Source organism: Mytilus trossulus, chromosome 6 (genome assembly GCF_036588685.1).
Source record: "Mytilus trossulus isolate FHL-02 chromosome 6, PNRI_Mtr1.1.1.hap1, whole genome shotgun sequence".
Taxonomy (NCBI): domain Eukaryota; kingdom Metazoa; phylum Mollusca; class Bivalvia; order Mytilida; family Mytilidae; genus Mytilus; species Mytilus trossulus.
The window spans coordinates 17,893,001-17,920,169 of NC_086378.1; the positions used below are offsets into that span (position 1 = coordinate 17,893,001).

The following is a 27,169-nucleotide window of genomic DNA, read 5'->3' on the forward strand; positions in this document are numbered from 1 at the left end:
AACGATGCCTTCTGTAATATCATTGGTGTATTGATATGGGTTTATTATATTTGTACAACAACAAAAATACCAAACTTCAAGATATATTTCTACAAAAGAGTCATTAGTTTAAATACGAAAGATATAAGATAATGACGTATGAGTGCCAATGAACCAACTCTCCATCCAATTTACAATTAGTAAAGAGGAACCCATCATAGGTCAAAGTATAGCCTACGTAACCATGATAACGGGGCATTAGCTAACAACGAACAGCAAACTACAAATGACTGCAAATGGACTAATATAAAACTATTAAAAAATTAAAATTAAAAGGAAAAACATAGGTCTTATCTACAACTATGGAAAAATAGAGAAACGAGAGACACTTATGAATCACATCAGCAAATGAAAACCACCGCTTTCATCGGTTAAATTTCTTTTCAATTTTTGCGAATGATATGTTATTTATTATCAGCCTAAGTTAGCGGCTGCTGAAGTCAGTTTGCCTATCGTGTATATTTTGGGTTTTCGATATAATTTTATTAAATAATTATCCAATATGTACTCTTTGTCGTAATTCTTCAATTATTCTTCAAACACATGATAGAAAAGTGTCGATCACAGGGGTGTTTTTTTTTCACATTGCAGGTTATGTAACTTGAATTGTCATTTACAGTTTTGTATCGAATATGCACGAATATCTTAATTTCATGTGATAAAAATAAAACTGAAGGATGTGGTTTTAAGATAAAATATAAGAAGATACATGTAGTGTTTTTTATATATATATATATATATATATATTGAGTGAGACTGAAGAAGCATTGGATCACGGGGCTCGCTTTACTGTTACATCATAAAATAGTATTATTCATAACATATTCCATAATAAAAGTCACTAGTTTAAACATATTTATAATTATTTATAGTGGATTGGGAAACAAGTCACAGTTTACAACTAATATTAATCCTTTTCCACTTTGCGGGAATAAAAGTCACTGTATCTGAGTTATCTCCCCGTATATATGGCGATGTTAAAAAAATGAAAACGAAACACATGAAAAAGTATTCTGTTTTATAATATTCAGTCGTAAAAATATGATTTTTTTTTTACCTCCATTAACATGAACATTCTGAAAAAGCAATTTACATCCTACAATCGAAAATTGCGCATGTCATTATAGGCCTGCTGCTTTCTGTTATTTTACAATCCAAGATCATGGAGGAAGATATCCGATCTACCTAAGATCACTATAAATCCTTATATAACAACTAATATCATAACACTCATTAGAGAGTTTTACCGAACGGAGTCTTTAAATCACTAGATGCTTGCAACTTTGTTGAACCATGGATATTTATTAATTTTCACAACAGGTTATTTGAGCCACAAAGCACCTGAAGATATTTATTCAAACACACCTTATACCATCGTATGCCCAAATAAAGCATATAGAAACAAATGCATCAGGAAGTTTTTTGAAAGAGATTTTCTGAAAGATAACATATTAAAAATGAAGATAGTGTGATAAAATCTTCATATATATGTTTAAAAAGCCGCGTTCGTTGTGAAAAGGGGGAACGTGACGCGAACCCGGAAACATGTTTCAGTCCGTGTATGTTTTGTAGTTTATTTTAGTTGGTCACTCAAAAGTTTTATCTTTTTGTCAACAGAACAGTTTGTCCTGAAAATCGTACAAAGTTAGAAATTTATTGTTTATGATGCATTTATATTTTTGTTCTTTGATGGTAACGAGAGGTTAAATTGAAAAACAACACCATCACACACGAATCCGTTATGGCGTTAATTTTATCTCTGTCAGACCGTTATTTCAAGTCATGAGAAAAATTTCAAAGAACGCATAAATGTATTTATAAAAAAAAATTATCCATACTTGAAGTGTTTGCTATGATATAATTGTCATTTTTGTGCTATTTACAGACAGCTTTTAAACCCAAACATCTTCTGTGACATAATAAAAACTACATAAAATTTTAAAGTTTGAACACCATATTTTTTGTTTTGTCTAACAATAATGAGGGGGATCTGAGGGGTCCTGATCCCAAAATCTCAAGTTTAAAAATTTGAAATCCTGAGGTCATGAAATTTATAAGAATTAAATCCTGACATCCCGAAATTCTAAAAAAGAAATCTGGGATTCCGAAGGATCAATCCTGAAATCCTAAGCTTAAAAATGCCCAATCTCAAAGTCCTGATAAAGATCCTCCCCCACCCCTCCCCCACCCCCCTACTACATGTATTTGGGATAATCTCATAATATCTGTAGCTAGTTCTGAATGACCTCCCCTTGATGACCTCTGCATTGTTTTGATGTTAGTCCCTCACTGCTGTGCACTGGTCATAGGAGATCTACATTATGTAGAGTGGGGGGCCCATTTTCGCCAGGGACACAATTTCGCCGTTTTATGATTTTGAGGTGTAAAAACTTCAAAGGATGGCTGAAATGTTAAAAATATGCCGATAAATTATAATTTTATAACAAATATGATTATTTTTAAACTTAAACGAAATAACGGCACTTACTACAAAAGATCGAAAAACGGACAACGATTTTCGGTCAATTTCCTGAATGAAAAACAGGATTTTCAAAGATTTTTATATTAGTAATGTTTTGCCTGATTGGCCAAAATTTCTTTTTTTTTACACCTTTGAAATTTCTGCTGTTAATCTATATTGAAATTTATTTGATAAATATTATATAAAGCTGCAGTTATTTGGTTTTGAATAGATGTGTAAAAACGGCGAATATGTGTCCCCCATTGACAAAACTTCAGGAAATTTCAAACACCCTTTAATCTAACTTTATAGATGATTATTTTCAAACTAACAGTCTTTCAAGCTTAGGAATGTCTAGTATTTGAAGTTAACTTCATATTGAAATATTAGTATACCTCAAAAACATAAAGACCTGAGCATAAACTGTAGAAAACATGGAAAGATATGGCGAAAATGAGCACCCCACTCTACTACAAAATGAGAATCTGTATTTCTGGTTCTCTTATTTCCTGTACAAATATCTGTTTCAAATCATGATGCAGTCTCACTAATTAGTAATAAGAAGGATATTAGCGACAAGAAGATATAATTTAGCCACATGAAATCTTAAGAAGACTATTTAGCAACAAGAAAGTTAAATTAATAAAAAAAGATTTATACTAAAAGTCAATATTTATACTAATAAAGCATGACATATTTTAGAAACTTAGATCTGATTGTTGCATTTATTTATCCTATGTATTTCAGCAAAAATTACATTTTTCCTGTTATATTATGAACTGTGTTTTAGAACAATTATATATATATATACGAGTCTAAATTGAAAACTACGTTCAAACCTATGATTGCGTTGGATAAAAATCGCAATTTTTATAAGTGTGCATACATGTAAAACAAATTTCGTTGTAGAAGGGTCTAAAAACAGCACACGAACAACATTTTCCAAAAGACCAAAAAAGTGAAAAAGTATATTTAAACAAAATGCATTTGACTAACAGGTCGAACAACTGATGTTCTTTAACCCTGCTTACTGCCATTGGCAATTGCCAAATAAAATTGATCACAAGATGTAACAAAATGGATCTCAATCATTGTCAATATAAATTTAGTACTTAATAGATTTTTTTGTTTAACTTGTGGCCACAATGTTATGCCACAAACATACAGTGTCAATATTTTTTTAGTTCACCAGATCCGGATTTCGACAATAAATGTCTCTTCAGTAATGTAAGGGATCGAAACGTTATTTGGAAGGCAACATACCTGCCAAGTTTTCAAAATGCCCATTGGGGTTTTGCGTGCATGACGGCTGTCATACTCCTGAAAAAATCTTCAAGGGGCCTTCAAATACAGTGTAATGTTGTTTTTTGGCTTCTTTGTACTTTTATAAGCCTCAATTCATTGTAAAATTAATTGTTTTGTTAAAATTGTGGACATAATTGCTCTTTAAACATTTCAATTTGGGAGCCTCCATAGGGGAAATCCCCCACAAATAGTGCCAGTTGGCAGGTATGCATGGTATGAGGCCATATAAAAAGTACCCCCATTTGAAGAAAAAGTGCCCTCATTTTTAGATAAACTTGAATTTTAAGAGTCAATATAAAATGAACGGATCATATAAACCGCAGGGAAAATATGATACAAGCCCAAACAAAAAAATATAAACAAGTCTAAATTGAAAACTACGTTCAAACCTATGATTGCGTTGGATAAAAATCGCAATTTTTATATGTGTGCATGTAAAACAAATTTCGTTGTAGAAGGGTCTAAAAACAGCACAAACAACATTTTCCAAAAGACCAAAAAAGTGAAAAAGTATATTTACACACTAGCATTTGACTAACAGGTCGAACAACTGATGTATATATATATTCATGTTATAATTTTTTAACACTCTTTGTCTAATATCATGAATATATATAATAAACTCACTGCATTCAAAATCACAGGCACTTGTCTCAGAAAAAAAAACTTTATTGTACCTTACCCAGGGATGATTCCACTATATAGTTTAGGGCCGCTTAGCGGCCCTCAATTCCTCCAGCGACCCCAAAAAATTGTGTGAAAATAAATTCCCAATTCAGAAAAAAAATATTTTAAAATTGATTTTTCCGGAAATGTTTCCTGCACTGATTAAGGCAATTACAATTTTTCCCATTCGTCTTCAAAGTGTTTTAAGATCTGAATAAGAATGATGTAAACAAAAGATTGTTAAGATAAGATATGTTATCATATTGTTATTATGTGTTTTTCTGAGACGTTTCTCAATACCTTAGTTCTCGTAAAAGCAGACCTTTACATGAAATATGCTTTTACTAGATCAAATACTCCCATAGCATTTTCTTCAATTAAATTGAAGAAAATGCTATGGGAGTATTTGATTTCGTAAAAGCATGTAGATAATCATGATAATAGATGCTTTTTGTCAAAATGGATCACATAATAAAAGCAGACCTCGACAGGGAGAAAAACGTAAAAATTATCAAAATTCAATAGGCGCCGATTGCGTAAAGGTTCTGCCTGGCTCTCAAATAAAAAAAAACGACTGTCTGCGCATTTTTGAAAATACACGACAGATCATGATGAAAAAGGATATCCACACACTATGAAACAGGTGAAACTTGATACAATTTCCGTTTTTACAGTAAAATGATATTATTTCATCATAGATTTTATGTGGAAAAAAATCCCAATTTGATGAAAATTCCCAATTTTGATGGTCAAGGGAGCCATTTGAAAACAACTGGAATCATCCCTGCTTACCGGTAATTTAACACTTGTTATATTACAATGTGTTAAGGTATAGACTAGAAGATTGTTTTTCCTGAGACAAGTGCATGTGTGCAAAATGCATTATTTGTAAATCAATGTATAGTTAGTTTAATATATTTATTTGGAATAAGTAGTTTTAATAAAAAAAAAAAATCTTGTTGCTTAATAGTCTTCTTGATGATTCTTGACGCTTCTTGATGCTTCTTGTCGCTAATTAGTGAGAGCCTAATGATGTATTGTTTTATGTGTACATTTCATGCTGCCCATCCAGGGCCCTTGATTGGAATAATAAATAGTCTTATTTTTAGACATGGTAGTTTCGTTCTAATATATTGGATTCATATATACCATGTATATTGTTGTTAGATGTGTTTTGTATTTACAACTTCCAATGTAACAGAATATAGGTATGGGTTTTGCTCATTGTTGAAGGCTGTAAGGTGACCTATAGTTGTTAATGTATGTGTCATTTTGGTCTCTTGTGAACAGTTGTCTCATTGGCAATCATACCTCATCTTACATAAATTTATACTTGTAGTACTACAAATTTTTGAAAAGTTGATGTATTACTCATATAACCTACATTTTTATGATTGAATGACTTGAATTGAATATTGCATTGCACATACAAATTTTGAACTCAATTCATCAATTTCAGACATTTAATTGTCTGAATACTATACAGGCTATATAAGTCTCATTTGTAGCGATGAAAATTAATGTCTTTTATGTCTATTTGTAGAGTGTTTTTATTGAATATGCCAGAAACCCATCAGTAGAGTTTATACTTACACATACGACTTGCCATGGCCACAGAAATGATGATGGACTCTAGTGATTTAGCCACTTCTGATTCGCCAAAACACAAACAACCAACTGCACCTCGATCCTGGGACATGCTACGTCATGATATCAAACAGAAAAGAAAACTTTTATTGACATTAGCCAGCAGAGTACCCAGTAGTTTCACCTTTAGAACTGTAGACACTCAACATGGACCCCATACAAGACTTTATTTCCTGGGAATTCCACAGAATTGTAGAGAGAACACACTTTTATACGTAGATATACCAAAGTCAACAACAGAAATTGTTCCAGGACTGCAGTGGAAAAATCTTTTAGATTCTTTCCAGGTATTCTAATATGTAGAATTTACAAATATATATATACACCTTTGTTGTATACCTACATCTGTTATGAAAATAATAAACAGATTTTTAGAACTTTCATCATACACATTTTTAATGTCCAATTTCTGAAAATACTATGATCTTGCAATCAAATTGAGTCAATTATGTAGAAAAAGAGATATATTATCTTATTAAGACTGCAACTCTAAAGCACCAAAATAAAACCAGGTCCAGACAAATATACCTCGAGGACAGCTTACAGTTCAAGATCTAGAATCATTCATGTATCTACATGTATAATACCATTAATGCATTTTGAGGACAGCTTACAAGTTACAGTTCAAGATCTAGTACAGTTCATGTATAATACCATAAATGTACTTGTAAGATAGTACTAAATTATTTTTAGAAGATACATATATCAGTTAATCCCATCATCAAGTACACTGTATAAACAGAAATTGACACTATTAAATAGGGTTTTTGCTTTTGATAAGCACATTGTAATACGTGTTATATGGCATGTGTTATCTGAAAAATTCAAACATCATAATAACACAAGTTCTATCAAAATTGCTGGAGATTTAAACACTATGACATTCTAAGAACAATATAACACTTGTTTACTTTGTTAAAAATACACCATCATGCTCTCTCATCCAATTATTTTATGTTTGATGTGTGAACATGTATGATCATTTTAATAGGCATCACTAAGTAATGGTCAGCTTTCCAGAGAAGAGCAGTTATTACGTGAAAGAAAAAGACTGGGCACTTATGGTGTCACATCATACGACATGTCTGATGGGAAATTTGTTTTCCCAGCATGCAACAGTTTGTTTTCATGTATAGATTCAAATGTTTTGGTAAGTTTTCCTGCCAAATGTATTGTAAAACAGGCTTGCAAACTATACATGCCATATGTGCCTGTCCCAAATTTGAAAAAAAAAAATTGTGCATTTCTGAGCCCTGTATTTATCATATCAAACAACCTTATGCATTTCTGAGCCCTGTATTTATCATATCAATTACTACAGAATTTTACTGTTATCTCTGTCTCAAGAAGTAAATATGTATCATAAAGTTTGAATACAGATTCCTGAAGAAAATTTTGCTCAGACAGCTGATGAATATATAGCAATATTTAGCTTAAAATGATATAAAAAGAAGCGAAAGAATAATCATACCACATCTCCTTATTATAATAATGAATAACCATGGATATTGTATTGTTGTATCATCTTGTCATAAGATCATTCTTTTTGTGTTGTATGTATATTTTTTTTAAAAAGGTACTGTCTATGTTGAATTCATTGACAACTTGTCAGAATCAGGACAGTTTTAAGCTCATCTCTTACAAATTATTGATGGTTTCTTCAACATGTTCTTTATGTCTAATTCTGTAAGAATTGTGATGTTCGATGGCTGTCAAATTTATGTTAGAACGCTTCTTTCTCATCCTTATTCATATTTTATATATGTTTTATATAGTCAGAAGAAACAGTATTACCATTATTCATCAATACTAGCACAACAGGAGCCAGACTAGACCCGAAACTTTGTCCTAAGAATACTGACTTAGTCGCTTTTGTACATTGTAATGATATTTGGGTGACTAACACAGTTACACATCAGGAATGCAGACTCACATTTGCACACAAAGGTAAGTATTGTTATGATAAATGACCAAGGAAATAGTCAAAAGTTCTATTATGTTATGTTATTGAAATTACTGAAGAGAATGCAAAGTATTGAATTTAAAAATGAATGATCAACAGAGTATGCAACATTGAATTTCAGATGCACCTCTGCACGCATGTTTATATATGTAAACTTGTTTTTCTGTCGTTTGTTTTCAAGTTTAGTTATAAATTGATACTGTAATAACAATCATCTGAAATACATAATGCAAACCAATTTCAGTTAAAACAACTTCGAAACATTTCACCAATTTTAGGTGGTTAGAGTGACTTGGCTGTAAACATGTACACTCTCTGGTCGGCATTCCTGGCTGTAAACATGTACACTCTCTGGTCAGCATTCCTGGCTGTAAACATGTACACTCTGGTCAGCATTACTGGCTGTAAACATGTACACTCTCTGGTCAGCATTCCTGGCTGTAAACATGTACACTCTCTGGTCAGCATTCCTCATCTGTCTGTTACCCAATTGACAAGTCAATAGTCACATTGTGTCTAATTAGGACCTTTATGTATTAACTTGACCTCGTGTCACATTTTTCACAGTCGTGCAATAGAAAAACATTCCAGCCAAATAAAGACAATCGTAACATTTTTTTCAAAGTACTGTGGATTCATTTTTATTCGTGGTATACCAATTTTCGTGGATTTTGTGGGTCACAGTGAACCACGAATTTAATAATTCAACGAAGTATAATCCCGATAAATATGTATGGAATCGGATGTGTATTTCCGGTTATGTTATGCAGTTCTAGTATAGTGTTGAATAGCGATGAACATTGTAACATAACACATGTTTTTAAGTGAAAGAAGATACAAATATTTTAATTAAATCAATAATAAAAATATCGAATATCAGTGATAATTTACTTTTTAGAATTGATTAAAACTGTTCATGAAAAATAATTGCAAGTTGTTAATTACCGTGTCATAGTTTGGATTACTAGTGATTGAAAATCAATAGGATTAAGTACGGGGATATTGCCCGTAGGTAATATTGTTTATGACAGGAACATTTATTTTCAATCCTTTTACCTGTATGACTGTTTATTATATCGTAATTAGGGAAATGAGCTTTCAATCATAAAGTTTTGATTGCCCTATAGAATTCCGACAAGCATTTATAAATTGTAAAACAAACAAATAATTAGTTGTCTTTGTTCATTATTGCAATAGAAGTTTTAAATGAACACTTTAACCTAAAATGACCAAGCGAGGATTTTGACAATTCAAAACTTTTTCAATGGATTCCTTCTTTTTTGTTTGTTTTATTATTGATCAAACCAAGGAGGTTATATGATCTCCTAAATCAAAAAGAAATTCACGAATTACATATCTGATTTTTTTTTTTAATCAGCGATCCACGAATTTACGTATACCACGAAACGTCTTTTTTTCTCTATCCACGAAAATAAATGAATCCGCATTAATATATTATATAATTGTTTAAATAAACCAATTTTTCGAGACGTTTCGGCCAATGGCCTTCTTCAGTTCTTTATTTTTCCTCTCAATTACATGGCTGACATTACATTCAATCATTGATAAGATGCTACATGGCTGACATTACATTCAATCATTGATAAGATGTTATAACATCTTATCAATGATTGAATGTAATGTCAGCCATGTAGTTGAGAGGAAAAATAAAGAACTGAAGAAGGCCGTTGGCCGAAACATCTTGAAAAATTGGTTTATTTAAACAATTATATAAAGTATGTTCTCTATTGGAATTTTGAAAACAAGGATAATATATTATACATATTGGATCAGGAATGTTACACAGAAAAAGAGATGTCTGTTAAATATGTCTGTTTAAGAACCATGCACTAAAACCTTCTTAATTTAAATTAAATGCATGAAATTATGCTGTGATCTAAGCTTAAGCCAATTTGAAGATGATGCCATCCTTTCAAAATGGTCTTGACCTCATTTCAAAGTATAATTTTTAATTAATTTTTTGCACCTAAATCTTTACATTTAGGTTTAAGTAGTCTGGCTGCTGACCCTATGACAGCTGGTGTCCCATCCTTTGTTGTGCAGGAAGAGTTTGACAGGTATACAGGTTATTGGTGGGAACCAGATACTAAAAAGACAAACCATTATAGAATTTTATATGAGGAAGTTGATGAATCAGAAGTAGAAATTCTCAGTATTTTCTCTCCATCTGATGTCAAAGGTGTTGATGAATACAGGTATCCAAGGGCAGGTTTGTATTATTTTTTGAGGCAGATTCTGTTCTTTTAATAAATATAAAGCATTGAAATTGATAAGGAAACTAAAAGTCTAGGCAAAATAAGTTGTAGGGACTTTAATTTAATCATGGAACCACACTGTCATGAGTGTGTTCTAGTATTATTTATTAATATATCATTGTTGTAGACAAAGAAAAAATGAACCAATAACTTTTGTCCTACATTTTCTAACCCTTTGCAGTGGAAATTTGCTGTATACAATACAAAATCCCAGTTATGTATCTGAAATATAGTATTATAACAATGTTTCATTTATTTTGCACTTAACACACTTATAACACTGAAGAAACATAAAATAGGTACACATTTTCTAAAAACTTGTATGCAGACTTTGGCAAAAGCACAAATCAACTATCCATGAGAATACATTTTTTCTTAGAAAATTAAAGTATCGATACATTGTACTAGTATACATGTCTGTGGTTATCTATTTAAAAAAAAATTGTTATGTTTTTATAGGTACTATTAATGCCAGAAGCTCATTAAAACTAGTGGAGTTTGTAGTTGGAGAAGATGATCAGGTAATTAAAGTGAAACTTCTGCAATTTATATTCTAATAATTAAAACTCTTGATGAAAAAATAAAAATACAGCACCTGAATCTATGAACTTTTAGAACTTTGTTCTCAGGCATGATGATTGTTTTTTGCTCTCAGCATTTTTGCATTGCAATTTTGGTGGTAACAAGAAATGTTATGTTTGTCATCAAGATATAATTTAATTTTAGATGTAACGCGTCTTCTGATTGGCTGACATTATTTTGTTATGAGCCCATAGACAAAATTTAGTCTTGTGACCATGACGTCATTAACGTTTTTTCGTTGTTTTCTACGGTTAAAAATGATAGTTAGAATTAAATTATAAGAAATTACTGTAATTTTTTTTCTGTCTATTCATAAGAACATACAAAATTTGGTGCACACTATTAAATAACCCGCAACGCACGTTATTCAGTGTGCACCAAATTTTTTATGTTATTTCTTCATAGACAGAAAAAATATAACAGTCATTCCTTAAATAACATACAGGTAGATGACGCCACCATTCTCTACTTGGGTGCAATCCATGTGTAGTATATTAGTTTGAATGGGATAGCACTTAAAATATATCCAGTGTATTTACATTTTAAATCTTTTACATTTTCTTTTTATGTTTTTGGTATGTGATTATTTAAGATTGTACATTTTATGTTGATATATTTATCAATGTATTAAACCTTTCATCACTTATGTATGACTTTTGTTTTTAATTGTAGATACAGGATAATATTATAGAAAAACAATTATATGAACCCTTGTGTACATTCTTCCCATGGATGGAGTACATAGTCCGAGCAGGCTGGACACCTGATTGTAAATAGTAAGTTTGTTAAAAGTCAAGGCAGGCTGGACTGTATCTCAATACAAAGTAAGGCCATGGTGAATACCTGATCATAACTTGAATAGACAGAGAAGAGGGCCAAACAATAATGTAGGGGTATTCAAAGTTGTTTGTTTTAAATACACTGAACATGCTATTGCTAAAAAAGAATAAGACAAACATACAACAGTACACAAAACTGAAGACAGAGCCAACACAAACCTCATCAAAATCTGAAGTTGATCTCAGGTGCTCTGGAAGGTAAGCAGATCCTGCTCCAAATGCTGCACACTGGATTATGAGGCAAGACACTTGTTTTGTAGTGGACATGTGCATGATAAATACAGTCTTGGCATTTTGATAATGTCTCCACCAAATTTTGAAATTTAAATGACACTTTATTGCATATTTTGAATTAATAGTTCTGTAAAACATTCCCTAATAATCATAATAGTACTAGAGATAAATACTCTTTCTATTTTCAGTGTATATGCACAATTGATGAATCGTCCACAGATGCGTCTTTCATTAATTCTCATTCCTATGGAATGTTTTATTCCTGTTGCCATGGATACAGATGTTGAGATGTCAGATTATGACTACAATATGAATTATCCCCCTTTACAAGTGATATATGAAGATTTTTCAGATGTTTGGGTCAATGTAAGTTTTATGTTGGTACTGTATCATAATAAACCTAGCATTTGTCATGTTTATCATGTATATTTCAAGAGCTTTATAAAAATGGATTATTGATAATACAGTAGACTCTGGCTAATCGGATACCCAAAATATCAGCTAAAAATATCCAATTACCCAATATATTCAATTAGATGATGAATGTACAGTCAAACCTGATTAAACCGGACCCTGAATAAACCGGCTTCCTGTACATTCCGGCCGAAAATGAAAGTCCATTTTTTTCCCCTTCAAAGTCTTTGTTAAAATACCCTTTGTAAACCGGACCCTGTGTATTCCGAATTCCGGTCTAATTATGAAGTCCCAATACTCTTAATTACATTAATTATTACCTGTCAAAACCGGTTTTTCTAATTAATTTCAATGACCGATATGCAATCAAAATATATTTGTTTATACAATATAACTTTTCAGGATAATCAATTAGTCAGGTGTTAAACTGTGAACTTACAATCGTACAGACAGTAGTGAGCTGTATTATTTATTAAAACATTATAAACGTGCCAATTAAACGACAAGATACACCGAATATATCTCAGATTTAACTTACGTTTTGTAACTTTGATAAACAAATTTAAGTCGCAGCATAAGAAATTTACATCGTGATGTCGAAACCCTGGGTTCCCTGCTGTGAACCCCTAAACAAATGACCTTGATAGTTCTGAATATTCTGCAATTATAAGTAGATCTAATCCTGAGATGTTACGAACCCTGACAATTGCTTAATATGTGAACGGGCTAGATTATTCAGAAGGAGGTACATTCAGTTTAGATTATATTTCTCATTCTATGAGCATTTTGAGTTTAATAAAAAATTCTCCCAACAGCAACGTACTTCCCTTGTCAACTGAGTCTTGTATAATTTATAAATAGATTACACCCAAATGAAGTAAAAGGGCATGTAATTCACATGACAAAGGAAACCAATGAATAAAGACAACAATTTAGTAAGAAAAAGATCCTTTTTATTTATTAAAAATAAAATCTTCTTGTCTGAAAGATTGTATATTCATAACTTTCCGGGACCATTTCCTGTCAGAAAAGCATTGAAAATATCCGATTGTTCATGGTTTTTATAAAATTACCTGAATATTCTTATTTGATTTGCCGACAAATTCTTATATCCGATATTCGATTACCTGATGCAATTAACATTAAACATATAGGGAATGGTTTGGTGTTTGAAATTATATTACAATAGCCGATATATTCGTTTAGCCGATATCCGATTAGGTGGAGTCTACTGTAATTTCTGTTTGAGTTGACAGTGAATTACCGGGTAAGATAAATTCACTGAAGTCCCTGAAATTAGACACAGGATAATGTGACTGGGTATGGTGTGTCATGGACGCATGAATTTGTACTTCTGTTTTTAACACTATTTTCATTTATTTCTGTTTTTTACCAATTTTCACATTTTTATTGGGAACATATGTTTAGTTTGAATGGCAGATGTAAATCTAGACAATAACTGTACATTCAGAAATTATTTTGATGTTTTGATTAATATGAATAATGTGACTGGATGAGTGTTGCAATATTAGAACTTGCATTCTCAATTTGGTACATGCATGTTTATGTGTACATGCATATTTTCCTTACATCACATTAATTAATATAAAAAAGAAGATGTGGTATGATTGCCAATGAGACAACTGTCCACAAGAGACCAAAATGACACAGACATTAACAACTATAGGTCACCGTACTGCCTTCAACAAAGAGCAAAGCCCATACCGCATAGTCAGCTATAAAAAATAATCTCACACATTTTTGTCCATTTTATCAAATATCACAATTTTAAATGCTTCCAAATTTTTCTGAATTTACAGTATTTCCTATGACCTTATTGTAAAGTCTTCAGTTTTGTGTACTGTTGTATGTTTGTCTTATTCTTTTTTATCTTTCAGGTCCATGATAATCTTCACTTTTTACCAACCCAGAGTAGTTCAGAAGTAGTCTTTGTTTGGTCCACTGAAAAATCAGGGTACAGACATTTGTACAAAGTAACCTCAAAGCTGAAAAACTGTGATAATTACAAAAGTGCTTTAGATTTGATAGAGGGTAAGTTTAAAGTTATTCTTTTAATTTATTTACCATAAATATGGTTAAAGATGGAAAAATGAAATATTTATAGATTATCGTTGGTTATCTCAACGAGATTGATTTTCTCGCTTGAGCCTGTCATGGCAAAAGCGAGAAAAGCAATCCAGTTGAGATGACAAATGATAATCTGTTTATCACTATTTTACCTATGACGACATTGCCAATTTCAGGTCAATTTCATTAGCAACGCCACATGCCTCCTTAGTTTCTAGCGATAATTTTCTATCTCAAGCGAGTAGCATGATATGAAAAATTATCACAAAATAGTGATAAAAAAAAAAAAATTAATTTTGATAACAATTTTTCTAACATTCTGTCTCATTGATATTTGACAGTGATCAGAAGATTCAGTACTGTGAATTTATTTATTTTTTGGTGAGTAGTAATTTTCCGTGAATAAAAGAAAATTTCTATTTTCATGAAAGTTTGATTTCATGGTTTTGTTATGTTAAAGATGAAATGAAAATATGTTCAGGTTATTGTTGAAGTATTCAGTATCTTTATCATAAAGTTAAGGAGCAGTTGGAAATTTATAAAGTTTCTCAAACTGTCAGAACATAAAATATCATTGACTCAAGAAAAGGAAACGTATATTTTATGTGTGTATAAAAGTAGATGTAAGGACTGTTCCTTTGTAATATTCATGGTTCATGTAGCCAGAGAAAGTGGTTAAGAAATAGGATAATTTCTGAATTTTACATAATTTTTTAATAAAAAAAAGACAACAACCCATATTTGAGAATTGGAAGTGCCTTCCCAGGGTACTATGTATATTTTAATGAAACAGTACCAAAGACATTGACTTTTTTCAGATGTGTTAGAACCTGACATAATAGAGGAAACCCCCTTAACAAGTGGTGATTGGGAGGTTATAAATAAACAGGTACTGTTACTTTATTATACAGTCACATAAGATAAGAGGTCGGTCACATGACAGAAGAAGTGAAATATTTAAATGAAATTAAGAGGTTATAAACAAGCCAGTGGTTTTAATTTTGAGAATCATTCAAAATTTAAAATAACAAGGGGATAAGCAATGCCAAAATACCAGACTAGTATCATTTTTGTCGAGCCTGCAACTTTTGTTGCTGAAGCTCGACATAGGGATAGTGATGAGGCGGCTACGGCAGCGGCTGCGTTAGCTCACTTCTTAAAAGCTTTATATTTTAGGAGCTGGAAGACCTGGATGCTTCATATTTTGTATATAGATGCTTCATGTTACAAAGTTTCCGTCAGTCACATGTCCAATGTCTTTGACCTCATTTTCATGGTTCAGTGACCACTTGAAAAAAAAGTTTAGATTTTTTGTAATGTTGAATTCTCTCTTATTATAAGTAATAGGATTACTATATTTGGTATGTGCCTACCTTGCAAGGTCCTCATGCCCGTCAGACAGTTTTCACTTGACCTCGACCTCATTTCATAGATCAGTGAACAAGGTTAAGTTTTGGTGGTCAAGTCCATATCTCAGATACTATAATCAATAGGGCTAGTATATTCGGTGTATGGAAGGACTGTAAGGTGTACATGTCCAACTGGCAGGTGTCATCTGACCTCGACCTCATTTTCATGGTTCAGTGGTTATAGTTAAGTTTCTGTGTTTTGGTCTCTTTCTCTCATACTTTATGCAATAGGTCTACTATATTTGTTATATGGAATGATTGTAAGGTGTACATGTCTAGCGGGCAGATGTCATCTGACATTGACCTCATTTTCATGGTTCAGTGGTTATAGTTAAGTTTTTGTGTTTTGGTCTGTTTCTTTTATACTTTATGCAATAGGTCTACTATATTTGATGTATGGAATGATTGTAAGGTGTATATGTCTAGCGGGCAGATGTCAATTGACCTTGAACTCATTTTCATGGTTCAGTGGTTATAGTTAAGTTTTTGAGTTTTGGTCTTTTTATCTAATACTATATGCCAAAGGTCAACTATATTTGGTGTATGGAAATGTTTTATGATCTATATGTCAGTCCCGCACGTTTTATTTGACCATGACCTTAATTTTATGGTTCGTTGCACAGTGTTACGTTTTTGTGTTTTGGTCTATTTTTCTTAAACTATAAGTAATAGGTCAACTATATTTAATGTGTGGAAGCATTGTTAACTGTACATGTCTGCCTGGCATGGTTCATCTGACCTTGACCCCATTTTCATGGTTCATCGGTCTTTGTTTAGCTATCTTGGTTAATGTTAAGTTTATGTGACAGTTGTAATAAAGCTTTATACTTAGGACTATCAACATAATATCAATGATTAGTAAAGAAAGCGAGACATTTCAGTGTGTGCACTCTTGTTGTTTTTTCAAAATAATTTATCAAAACATATATCAATACTAGAAGAGAATAACATTTATATCAACAGTATGAATAAATGGAGATATGGGATATAAGTCAATAAGATATCAACCAAAAAAACTTGGGAAGCAAAAAGCACTCATAAAATCACCATAAAGACACCTTGCAACTAAGGCAATTCATAAAAACAATTCAAACCCAAGTCATAGAAAATTTCATCTGTAATTTATATGTCTGATGTGAACAATAAAACCTGAGTTGGTTTATGGTTTTAAAATGAAAGAACAGTATCTTATACTGTTTATTGTAATGACAAATATTTTGAAGCATATTCAAGGCATTGATAACATGATACCACAACAATAAAATCTACACTACTAACTGAAGACTTATTCCTGTAAATAATTATCTTTATTCAACTTATTGTACATGTATGTATTTACAAGTTGTACATCATCTGACATTTATGTGAAACATGTAAATGAATATTGTATGAAATGTTTTTTTTCTTATTAGATCTGGGTTGACACAGACAAGAAAGTTGTATATTTTATTGGTTTGAAAGATTCTGTATTAGAAACACATTTGTAAGCTCTTTGAACATATAGAATGTATAAATAATTGTTTAATTAAGGTTCTAAGTTGTTATTTAATTGTTGAATGTTTTGACATATGTAATTACATACTGAGATACTTGTTCTTGATACATTCAACTGTTACAGTACTACCTGAAATAAAAAAAAATTGTTAGGACTTTGGAAGGAAAAATGGGAAAGATCATAATTTAATTTACAAGATACTCATGGTAAACAACATCATTATTTTATCAATGTATACATGTTTATGGTATGCAGTGTAACTGATTATAGATTATCAAAATTGTTTTTGCGCACACCCTAAAGTGACAGAATAGTCAACATGATGACGGTGGTCATTAAAGGGTAGAAGTAGAAGTAAAAGATTATCAATTATCAATTAACACATGTTGAAAGAAAATTATGTCACAAGTCTTGATTGTTTAAATATAGTTTTCAACATAACCCCTAACCTAACAATTGAAAATATAAATTTCAATTTGCTCAAACGTTGTTTTGTGGAATATAAGAAACAGAAACAAAATCCTCAATATCAATTGTTCACAACATCTCATGACTTAAATACCCACTATATTTCACAATAAAACATGAATTGATAAGTTGACATTTGGATATTAGGACTTGAGTTCATAAAATTTCCGAGCATAAATTTATAACTCAAGACTTGGAAAATAACAACCAAAATACTGGATTTGAAGTTGCAGCATATGTCTGATAGTGATAAATGAAAAGAGTTTAATGAGTGAGAGCCCTGTTATGACCGGTTCAAATGCCTTATCTTCATTTGTTGAGAAAAACATTTTACTATAAACATTTCAATTGTACATAAATCCTCTTGATGCAAGCTCATTTTGGGTATATTAATAATGTCATTACAGATGTAATGCACTGTATATTGATTATGTCTTTACAGATATAGTGTAGCGTATGACAATCCAAAGAATGTGGTTCGGTTGACTGAAGAAGGATTTTCTCATAATATAACCATAAGTTCGGTAAGTTTGGAATGTCAAAATGTAAACACATATTTTCATATATATACAAGATAGGTTCTGTATGGATGTGCATTTATTTTTAATTATGATTATGACATAAAGGAAATTTTGGATGAAAATGAATGAGACGACTGTCATGAGAGCATTTCAAATACACCAAAAAGGCATTTGACCTTGCAAAGACTTGAAACAAAGCATAACAAAATAAGGATATATGATAAACAGATCTTTTTCTTCTGTTTATATGTTGCAAATCTCAATTTCTAAAAGATTTAGTCTGATCATTGTAATGAGTATTTAGGTTTAAAAACAGAGTGATTTTTTTCCAAATATTTTTTAGGATTGTAGTTATTTTGTGACAGTTTATAGTTCTATACAACAAACATCAATGAGTAAAATCTTCAGACTCTGTCATGGAAGACGAGGAATTGTTTACACAGAAACACTGGGCACTCTGATGTTATCCACAGGTATATGTAATAACATTAATAATTCTTGAAAACATTGTCATTGTTTGTGTTTGCACAAAGGTTAAACAATTCAGGAACTTATCATAATGTGACCTTTATTATAATGAGACCTGTTGATCCCAAACTCTGGAGAAAACACCAGTAGTAATTCTAAAGATCTTAGATTTTACTTAACATTTGATGCATTGAATGTTTAACCTTTATGGAAACAAACTGGTTAAAACTGAACTCCAATTTTATACTGCAACAAGCCAACTATTTTTGGATTTTGTTGGTGTTTGATAGATGTATAAACTTTATTAGTAAGGAAACTACATGTAATAAAGTTGATTCAATGGACCATTGAGTGTATATTATTTATCTACAGCATGTCCTGAGTATCAGGCACCAAAGTTGTTCAATTTTGACAGTACATGTGGATACAAGTTGCATGGCCTATATTATGAACCTTATGGTTGTGAACCTGGAGAAAAAAGGCCTACCGTAGTCATGGTGTATGGTGGGCCTCAAGTTCAACAAGTTACAAATGCTTTCAAAGGAGTTAGGTATGTTTATTATAATTAGAGGGATGTTGTATGATTGTCATGAAACAACTATCCACTTAAGTTCAAATGAAGTGGATGTAAGAAATTAAAGGCACCTGTATGGCCTCAACAATAAGAAAAACTCATACTGTATAATCGGCTATGAAAGGCCCTGACATGAAAAATATTAAATGATTCAATTGATATAACTAACTGCCTAATTTTTGTTAACCAAAATGAAAATCACAGGATTTATGCTATATCTGTATCAATAAATTGAACAAAATGTAGAAAGGCAAAGTATACCACCTTGTTACTATTTATCGGTTGATACTTGCAAATTGCATTGTTTTCATATACATTCTTTCTGATGAAGAATATCTTTAAAAATGTATCATCACATTATGAAGTAATACAAGTTATCTGTTATGCAAACACAAAGTAATAACATCATGATGATTAAAAAAAAACATACCTTTAAGAATTGTTTAAAGATTATTTTGCTTGAGTTTATTTGTAATACACTTGAAAAAAAAATTGAAATATTTTAAAGATATAAAAGTTATATATTAATGATAGAGAAATTAAAGAATATATATTTTTTTTTAATGTACACTAGATTTTTGCGACACCATACCTTAGCTACTCATGGCTACACAGTTGTAGTTATAGATGGACGTGGATCTTGTCATAGAGGACTAAAATATGAAAGCTACATAAAACATAAACTTGTAAGTACATTCTTTAAACCAGTTAATTTATCATTCTGGGAAAATTTATAAAAAAAAATTGTAATGCTTTTCTTAAAATAGAATCGCACATGACCACTTCAAGTGAAATATTTTGTTGGTAAGAATATGTAAACATAGTAGTATCTTTAGATAGGTTCAGGCAAGGAAGGAATTGATAACATCTAGCTAAAAAGGAACCAGCGTGTCAAAATACTAATGTTTAGACTTTCATAGTAAACTAAAGCTTTTCGGTAATTTTAAATTATAAAAAAGTACCTTTTCTTCAAACAAAATAAACAGAAATTTACTCTAAAATATAATTTTAATCAACTTGTCAATAGAAAACTAATTGAGAATAGTAAAACAATTGTTTCTTTGAGAAGATTTTATACCTTGCATTTACGGTAATAAGTTGAGAGCTGAATATTGTTCTAGCAATGAATCACTCGAAGATAAGAATAAACATTTATGAAATACCAGTGGCCTTCTTTCCCTATGGAAATTCTGAAATGTTAGAATAAATGAAATTGTGTAGATTGAATGGGTTATTCCAATTATATTTATAATTGTTTGTGCAGATTAAAACAGTTTATGATATACATGGTAGATATTTTATTTTTAGGGAACAGTAGAACTAGATGATCAGATTGAAGGCTTGCGGTACCTAGCGTCCATTGTAGATTTCATAGATTTAGACAGAGTAGCTATACATGGCTGGTCATATGGTTTGTGTTGTCTAATGTAAAGTTTTGGATTGATATGTTTTCAAATTAAAATTTCAGAACCTATACTTGTGCAATATTTGTTAATTAAAATTAAAATAAAACGTAAAATATTGGTAAAACATATAAGTTTCTAATGGAAAACTTCATGTAATCCCAGTATTACTGAAGTCTAATCCAGGAAGTTTGAGTGGGTTGAAAACACTTTTTATACCCCCGCTTTAAAAAAGGGGGGGGTATACTGTTTTACCTCTGTCTGTCAGTCCATCCGTCAGTCCGTCAGTCAGTCCGTCCCATGAAACTTTTGTCACATTTTTGTCAGGAACTACACATCATCTCTCTCTGGATTTGGTATCAACATTTATATATGTCAGCCATACCGTGTGATGCGTTTTCAGATTCATCACTTGACAACTTCCTGTTTACCGAACACTTGTCTGATTTTACACATGATAGCCAAGTTGAAAATTTTCGTCACATTTTTCTCAGAAACTACAATACAAGGATTTCTGAAATTTGGTTTCAGGATTTATATAAATCAGCTTTACCGTGTGATGCGTTTTCAGATTCATCACTCGACAACTTCCTGTTTACCGAACACTTGCATATTTTTACACTATTAATATTATCCACTTGGGGCGGGGGTATCATCAGTGAGCAGTAGCTCGCAGTTTCACTTGTTAATACATCCTACCTCATAACTCATAATGAAATTTTTGTTTTGTTTGTGATTTAATTTTCTTTTGCTTCCACACTTATTACCTACAGAAAATATCAATCGGTGTCAAACACTCCCATATATTTTTTCCTTGGATAGCCCTGACAAAACAATGATGTTAAAATATTATTGATGTCATGAAATATAAGAACTTTGTTCCAACTAAAAATTAGTATTTAAAATCATAACCAAGATTCTCATTTACTCTGTTAATTTAATTCTTTATGACTATAGTATGAATTTGTGCTATTGACACTATTGAAAAGAATGTGATTTAAACCCGAAGACACTCAATTATACAAGCTTGTTGATTTTCAAATTAAAAATATCGTTTGTGCTTGTACCATATTGCATTATAATGGGTTTTCTTTTATCTTTTCTAGGTGGATATTTATCTTTACTTGGATTAGCCAAACACCCAAATGTGTTTAAAGTATGTATACTTTCATTTGACTATTATTATTTTATTTTTAGTATTAATATTTTTTGTATGTTCAACTTTCAAAGATAAATTGCCTTATTATTGATTATCATACTTTTTGCAAGGTTCAGGGAGAAGAGAAAACAATTTTGAAATTTTAGGTTTCGCTTGAAATGGAAATAAAGTAATACCTTTATAGCTTGCTGTGCAGTGTGAGCCAAGGCTCCTTGTAGAAGACCATACTTTGATCTATAATGGTTCACTTTTAAAAAATATTGTGATTTGGATGGAGAGTTGTCTTATTGGCACTCATACCACATCAGTGTTACTGCCTGCCCTAAATAGAAGGGCGCCCCGCCCTTGGTGCCCTTACCCCCACCCTTCTGCCCTCCAAAGCTAAAGAATGCCCCCCTCTGCCTTTTCAAAAGATATTTTTTACAAATTTCATGCCTTCTGGCGTTTCCGGTAAAATTGTTTATTTGTATAGACTTGTATAATTAAGTTATATAAATTATAAAATAAAAAAAAAAGATTTTTCTAAGGATTTTTTTCCTGATCAAAATGCAGTTTGCATAAATTTACATGATATGCTTTGTGTCATGGTATGATAATTTGATAATAAAAAAATCTTACTGGAACCAACACTTGGAACACATTAATTTCTGAATAAGGTTAAAATACAAGTAATGTTCTGCAGCTGAGCCTAGCAATATATAATACATGTATTCAAGGTTATTAATACACTGCCAAACAGTGCCTTTACAATTTGGGTTATTGCGCTAAAGTGCCCTTTCGGACAAGTAGCACCCTCAAGGCCGTAACTAGGCATCTTATTTTAGTGAGGCAAAATAATTGAGGCGAGCGAAGCGAGGCGATTTTTTTTTTTAGAGGGTATGAAAGGAATGGTGCAAAATCCTGCATTCTAGGCATTTTTAGAGAGTTTGATAATGTTTTGAATTTGGACACTTTTTATATAAATTTTTCATATTTTTAAGACTTTTACTGACACCAAATTTTTAACAACTTTATTTAAATTTATATGTAAGATAATCATCCAAATATCACTGATTTGAGTCTGCTGCCAGAACATAGAACAAACATCAATTCAGTGGAGTTTGCCAAATTTTTCTATTGCTGGTTCAGTCAAGTCGTTTCAGAATCATAATTTAGTCTGCTGATATCCTTATCGCGATGAACATTGAGCATGGCAAGACCGCACAATCTCTCGCCACTGATGCATGCTTTTTTCCAAGTTTTCAGTCTTTTGAGGGCAGTCTGTGTTTCTAAAGGTAGCCTATTATCATCAACACAATAATCAATGTCTTCTTCCAATTCCTTTTTCTCCATCAGCAATTCGGTAGCAGCATCGGTAGTAACAGTTTTGTTTGCAAAAGGGAATTAAGCTTTCCTGTAAGCACCATCATACAATCGCAGTTACAAACTATTAAAATCGCTTTTATCCTGACAAAGAGTAGACACATTAGGGATATAATGAGATAAGATACAGGTATATGATTCTATCTATAGAGTAAGTATATCTCATCTGATATGGGTACAGGGGAAGTTGGAATGGAGTTTTTGACGTTTACATGTAGGTCCGTAAATTTCCAATTATTTCTGGAAATAGTTGGTGGCATTTTAATTCCAGAATCTATAAATTCAGGGGTTGGGGTGTCCGATTCGGAAACCCCGAATATAAAGAAATGAAATTCCGTAGTCCGGAATAAGTAAATACAAAATCCTGTGTTAAAGGTTCTGCCATTACTCAATAATATCAAATTGGAATATGGGATATTCTTTCAATTTTTAAGGTTAAAGAAACATGGAGAACAACTATTCCATGCATGTTTCATATTATTTATATTTTATTTATCTGTAAAGAGAAAGATTAAAGTTCGTGAAATGAATACGCAGACAGGACTGCCCCCTTGCGATGCCCAGTACTTGATTTGTCAAAAGTTGGTGAAACGGCCCCCTTCCGAAGACCAGTACTTGATTTGTCAGTCTACTTATCGTTTTTGGATTGTTCTAATGTAGTTATATGCAATACTCAGACTCTGTTCACAAAAAACTAGTTTACTAGAATTATTCCTTCTTTACCTTAAGTGTCACTTTTCCTTTTTCTGCAAGAGCCTGTTTTTTACTAGAGATCCGTGATGATTATCGTTACTAGGTTAATGTAATCGAGAAACATCACCCGTTGAGATGTTGAGTTATTTATCCAGGAAGGATAGTTTAAAAGGAATTTTTGACAAGTTATAGAAATCAAGATTGAGACAGACCAACAAATGGCTATTATATTTATATATATGTTTAAAAAAAATAATTAGTGTCGAAATTTTAGTGAGGCAATTGCCTCACTTGCCTCAAGGGTAGTTACGGCCTTGACCCTTCTGCCCTGAGATTCAAGCTGGAACACTGCACATCATATATCTATATAGTAGCAGATATATATATAATAGTAATAAATACAAATGTTTTTTGTGTGTTTAAGGTAGCAATAGCAGGGGCACCAGTGGTCAGTTGGAACCTTTATGACACAGGTTATACAGAAAGATAAATGATTTAATTGTTTGTCTGTTTCAGGTAGCAATAGCAGGTGCCCCAGTGGTCAGCTGGAACCTTTATGACACAGGTTATACAGAAAGATATATGATTTAATTGTTTGTCTGTTTCAGGTAGCAATAGCAGGGGCACCAGTGGTCAACTGGAACCTTTATGACACAGGTTATACAGAAAGATATATGATTTAATTGTTTGTCTGTTTCAGGTAGCTATAGCAGGGGCACCAGTGGTCAGTTGGAACCTTTATGACACAGGATATACAGAAAGATATATGATTTAATTGTTTGTCTGTTTCAGGTAGCAATAGCAGGGGCACCAGTGGTCAGTTGGAACCTTTATGACACAGGTTATACAGAAAGATATATGATTTAATTATTTGTCTGTTTCAGGTAGCAATAGCAGGTGCCCCAGTGGTCAGCTGGAATCTTTATGACACAGGTTATACAGAAAGATATATGATTTAATTGTTTGTCTGTTTAAGGTAGCAATAGCAGGGGCACCAGTTGTCAGTTGGAACCTTTATGACACAGGTTATACAGAAAGATATATGATTTAATTATTTGTCTGTTTTAGGTAGCAATAGCAGGGGCACCAGTGGTCAGTTGGAACCTTTATGACACAGGTTATACAGAAAGATATATGATTTAATTGTTTGTGTGTTTCAGGTAGCAATAGCAGGGGCACCAGTGGTCAGTTGGAACCTTTATGACACAGGGTATACAGAAAGATATATGATTTAATTGTTTGTGTGTTTCAGGTAGCAATAGCAGGGGCACCAGTGGTCAGTTGGAACCTTTATGACACAGGTTATACAGAAAGATATATGATTTAATTGTTTGTGTGTTTCAGGTAGCAATAGCAGGGGCACCAGTGGTCAGTTGGAACCTTTATGACACAGGGTATACAGAAAGATATATGATTTAATTGTTTGTGTGTTTCAGGTAGCTATAGCAGGGGCACCAGTGGTCAGCTGGAACCTTTATGACACAGGTTATACAGAAAGATATATGAACATTCCTGAACAAGAAGATGAGAATTATAGAGATAGTTCTATTTTAACTTATGTCGACAGATTCCCTGATATGTAAGTTGGCATAGTAAGAATTGTTTAACTGGCATTTACAATCAAAATATTTATGAACTAATATAAAGTGCATGTAGTAGCAAATTGATAATACTCAAGTACAGGGAAGTAATTAAATACACACAGTGGTTTAATTAGCATGGTCACTACGACTAAAGCTGCACAAATTAATTTTTTTTTTTTTTTTTTAAATTCCATACATAACATTCCATACATAACATTCCATACATAGCATTCCATATATAGCATTACATGGACAACATGGACCAAGCTGAGATTATTACATAAACTCTATGTAAACTATAGACTGTGTAATTTACAAAACAAACCTTATTCATTTCTCTCTAAGGACCGCTTAAGGAAATTGTTGTATTATAATTAAAGATGCATTGCCGTCATTCTATAAGTTGATAATGATTTAAAACTTATGCAATTAACTTATGTGTTATTTTTCTTTTATAAATTTATTTACTGTTTTTAGAGAAAACAGACTCCTGATAATCCATGGTTTGATAGATGAGAATGTCCATTTTCACCATACAAGTACACTTGTTAATGCATTGATAAAGGCTTGTAAACCATACCAATTACAGGTAAGGAGAAGCTATATAACTCACATGGACTTCTTATAGAATATGAACTACTACTCTCAATTTTGTCAAACTTTCAAATTTTGCTTGCTAAAACCACTATAAATCATGAACAAAACATACATGCTAGTCGTTTAAAATTTTGAAGCAATTAAATAGAGATGGCTTAGTATCTTCAATACTTATTAATAAATAGACATCAATTATTCACTTGTATTAATATGTAAATGACAATTTGTGTATGTTACTGAATTTAATTATTATACCCCCGCTTTAAAAAAGGGGGGTTATACTGTTTTACCTCTGTCTGTCCTTCCCTCAGTCAGTCAGTCAGTCCGGTCATCATATGAATATTTTTCGTCGCATTTTGTTTGAGTTAGATTACAATGAAAGTGTGGTCATATCAACTTGAAATTTGGTATAGATGTTCATTATGATGTAAAATATTGAAAATATATGCCAATTTAGGGGTTTTACCAAGATTTCCTAATAAATTTAAACTAAACATGGAAATATGATTTGTGAGCAGGGCATTGTTTCAAATCAACAAATATTCTTGTTATTGATAATTTTACATTTATTTTTTTTAAATGAAATATGGAAATTTAATGAATAAATATAATAAATGTTAAATAATCATGATAAAGATCCAAATAGATGTATGTTTAATGTAATGTATTATATTACTTTTTCTTTTAATTTATTTCACAGATATATCCCAATGAGAGACACGGAATACGAAACCATGAAGCGAGTGAACATTACAAAACCATGATTCTCAGCTTCCTTCAAAATAATTTGTAACTATCCATAATTGGTCATCAGTACTGAATCTCGGTCGACTTATTGTAGAGGCAATCATTTTATTGCAAAAGTTGATTCAATCGCAAAATTCTAATCCAAAGCCAAAAATTCATTAATTCATACTGTTTAT

The 27,169-nt window shown here is 31.7% G+C and overlaps 1 protein-coding gene across 3 annotated transcripts; it reads left to right on the forward strand.

Annotated features, from left to right (window-relative positions):
- The first annotated feature begins 1,602 nt into the window (after positions 1 to 1,602).
- Positions 1,603 to 27,169, forward strand: LOC134720883 (dipeptidyl peptidase 9-like). Of its 3 annotated transcripts, none has more exons than XM_063583431.1 (20): positions 1,603 to 1,683; positions 6,015 to 6,405; positions 7,110 to 7,268; positions 7,894 to 8,065; positions 10,087 to 10,311; positions 10,817 to 10,878; positions 11,612 to 11,715; positions 12,201 to 12,378; positions 14,325 to 14,478; positions 15,333 to 15,403; positions 17,336 to 17,406; positions 18,329 to 18,410; positions 18,751 to 18,880; positions 19,248 to 19,425; positions 20,024 to 20,135; positions 20,758 to 20,860; positions 21,959 to 22,008; positions 25,503 to 25,645; positions 26,127 to 26,238; positions 26,947 to 27,169. In XM_063583431.1, the coding sequence occupies exons 2-20, from the start codon at positions 6,079 to 6,081 to the stop codon at positions 27,037 to 27,039; spliced, it is 2,526 nt and encodes an 841-aa protein (XP_063439501.1). In that variant the 5' UTR covers positions 1,603 to 1,683; positions 6,015 to 6,078; the 3' UTR covers positions 27,040 to 27,169. The 3 variants fall into 3 exon arrangements, with proteins under 3 accessions (XP_063439501.1, XP_063439504.1, XP_063439503.1); XM_063583433.1 differs by lacking the exon at positions 1,603 to 1,683 and adding an exon at positions 1,713 to 1,731; XM_063583434.1 differs by lacking the exons at positions 25,503 to 25,645; positions 26,127 to 26,238; positions 26,947 to 27,169 and adding an exon at positions 24,583 to 24,672.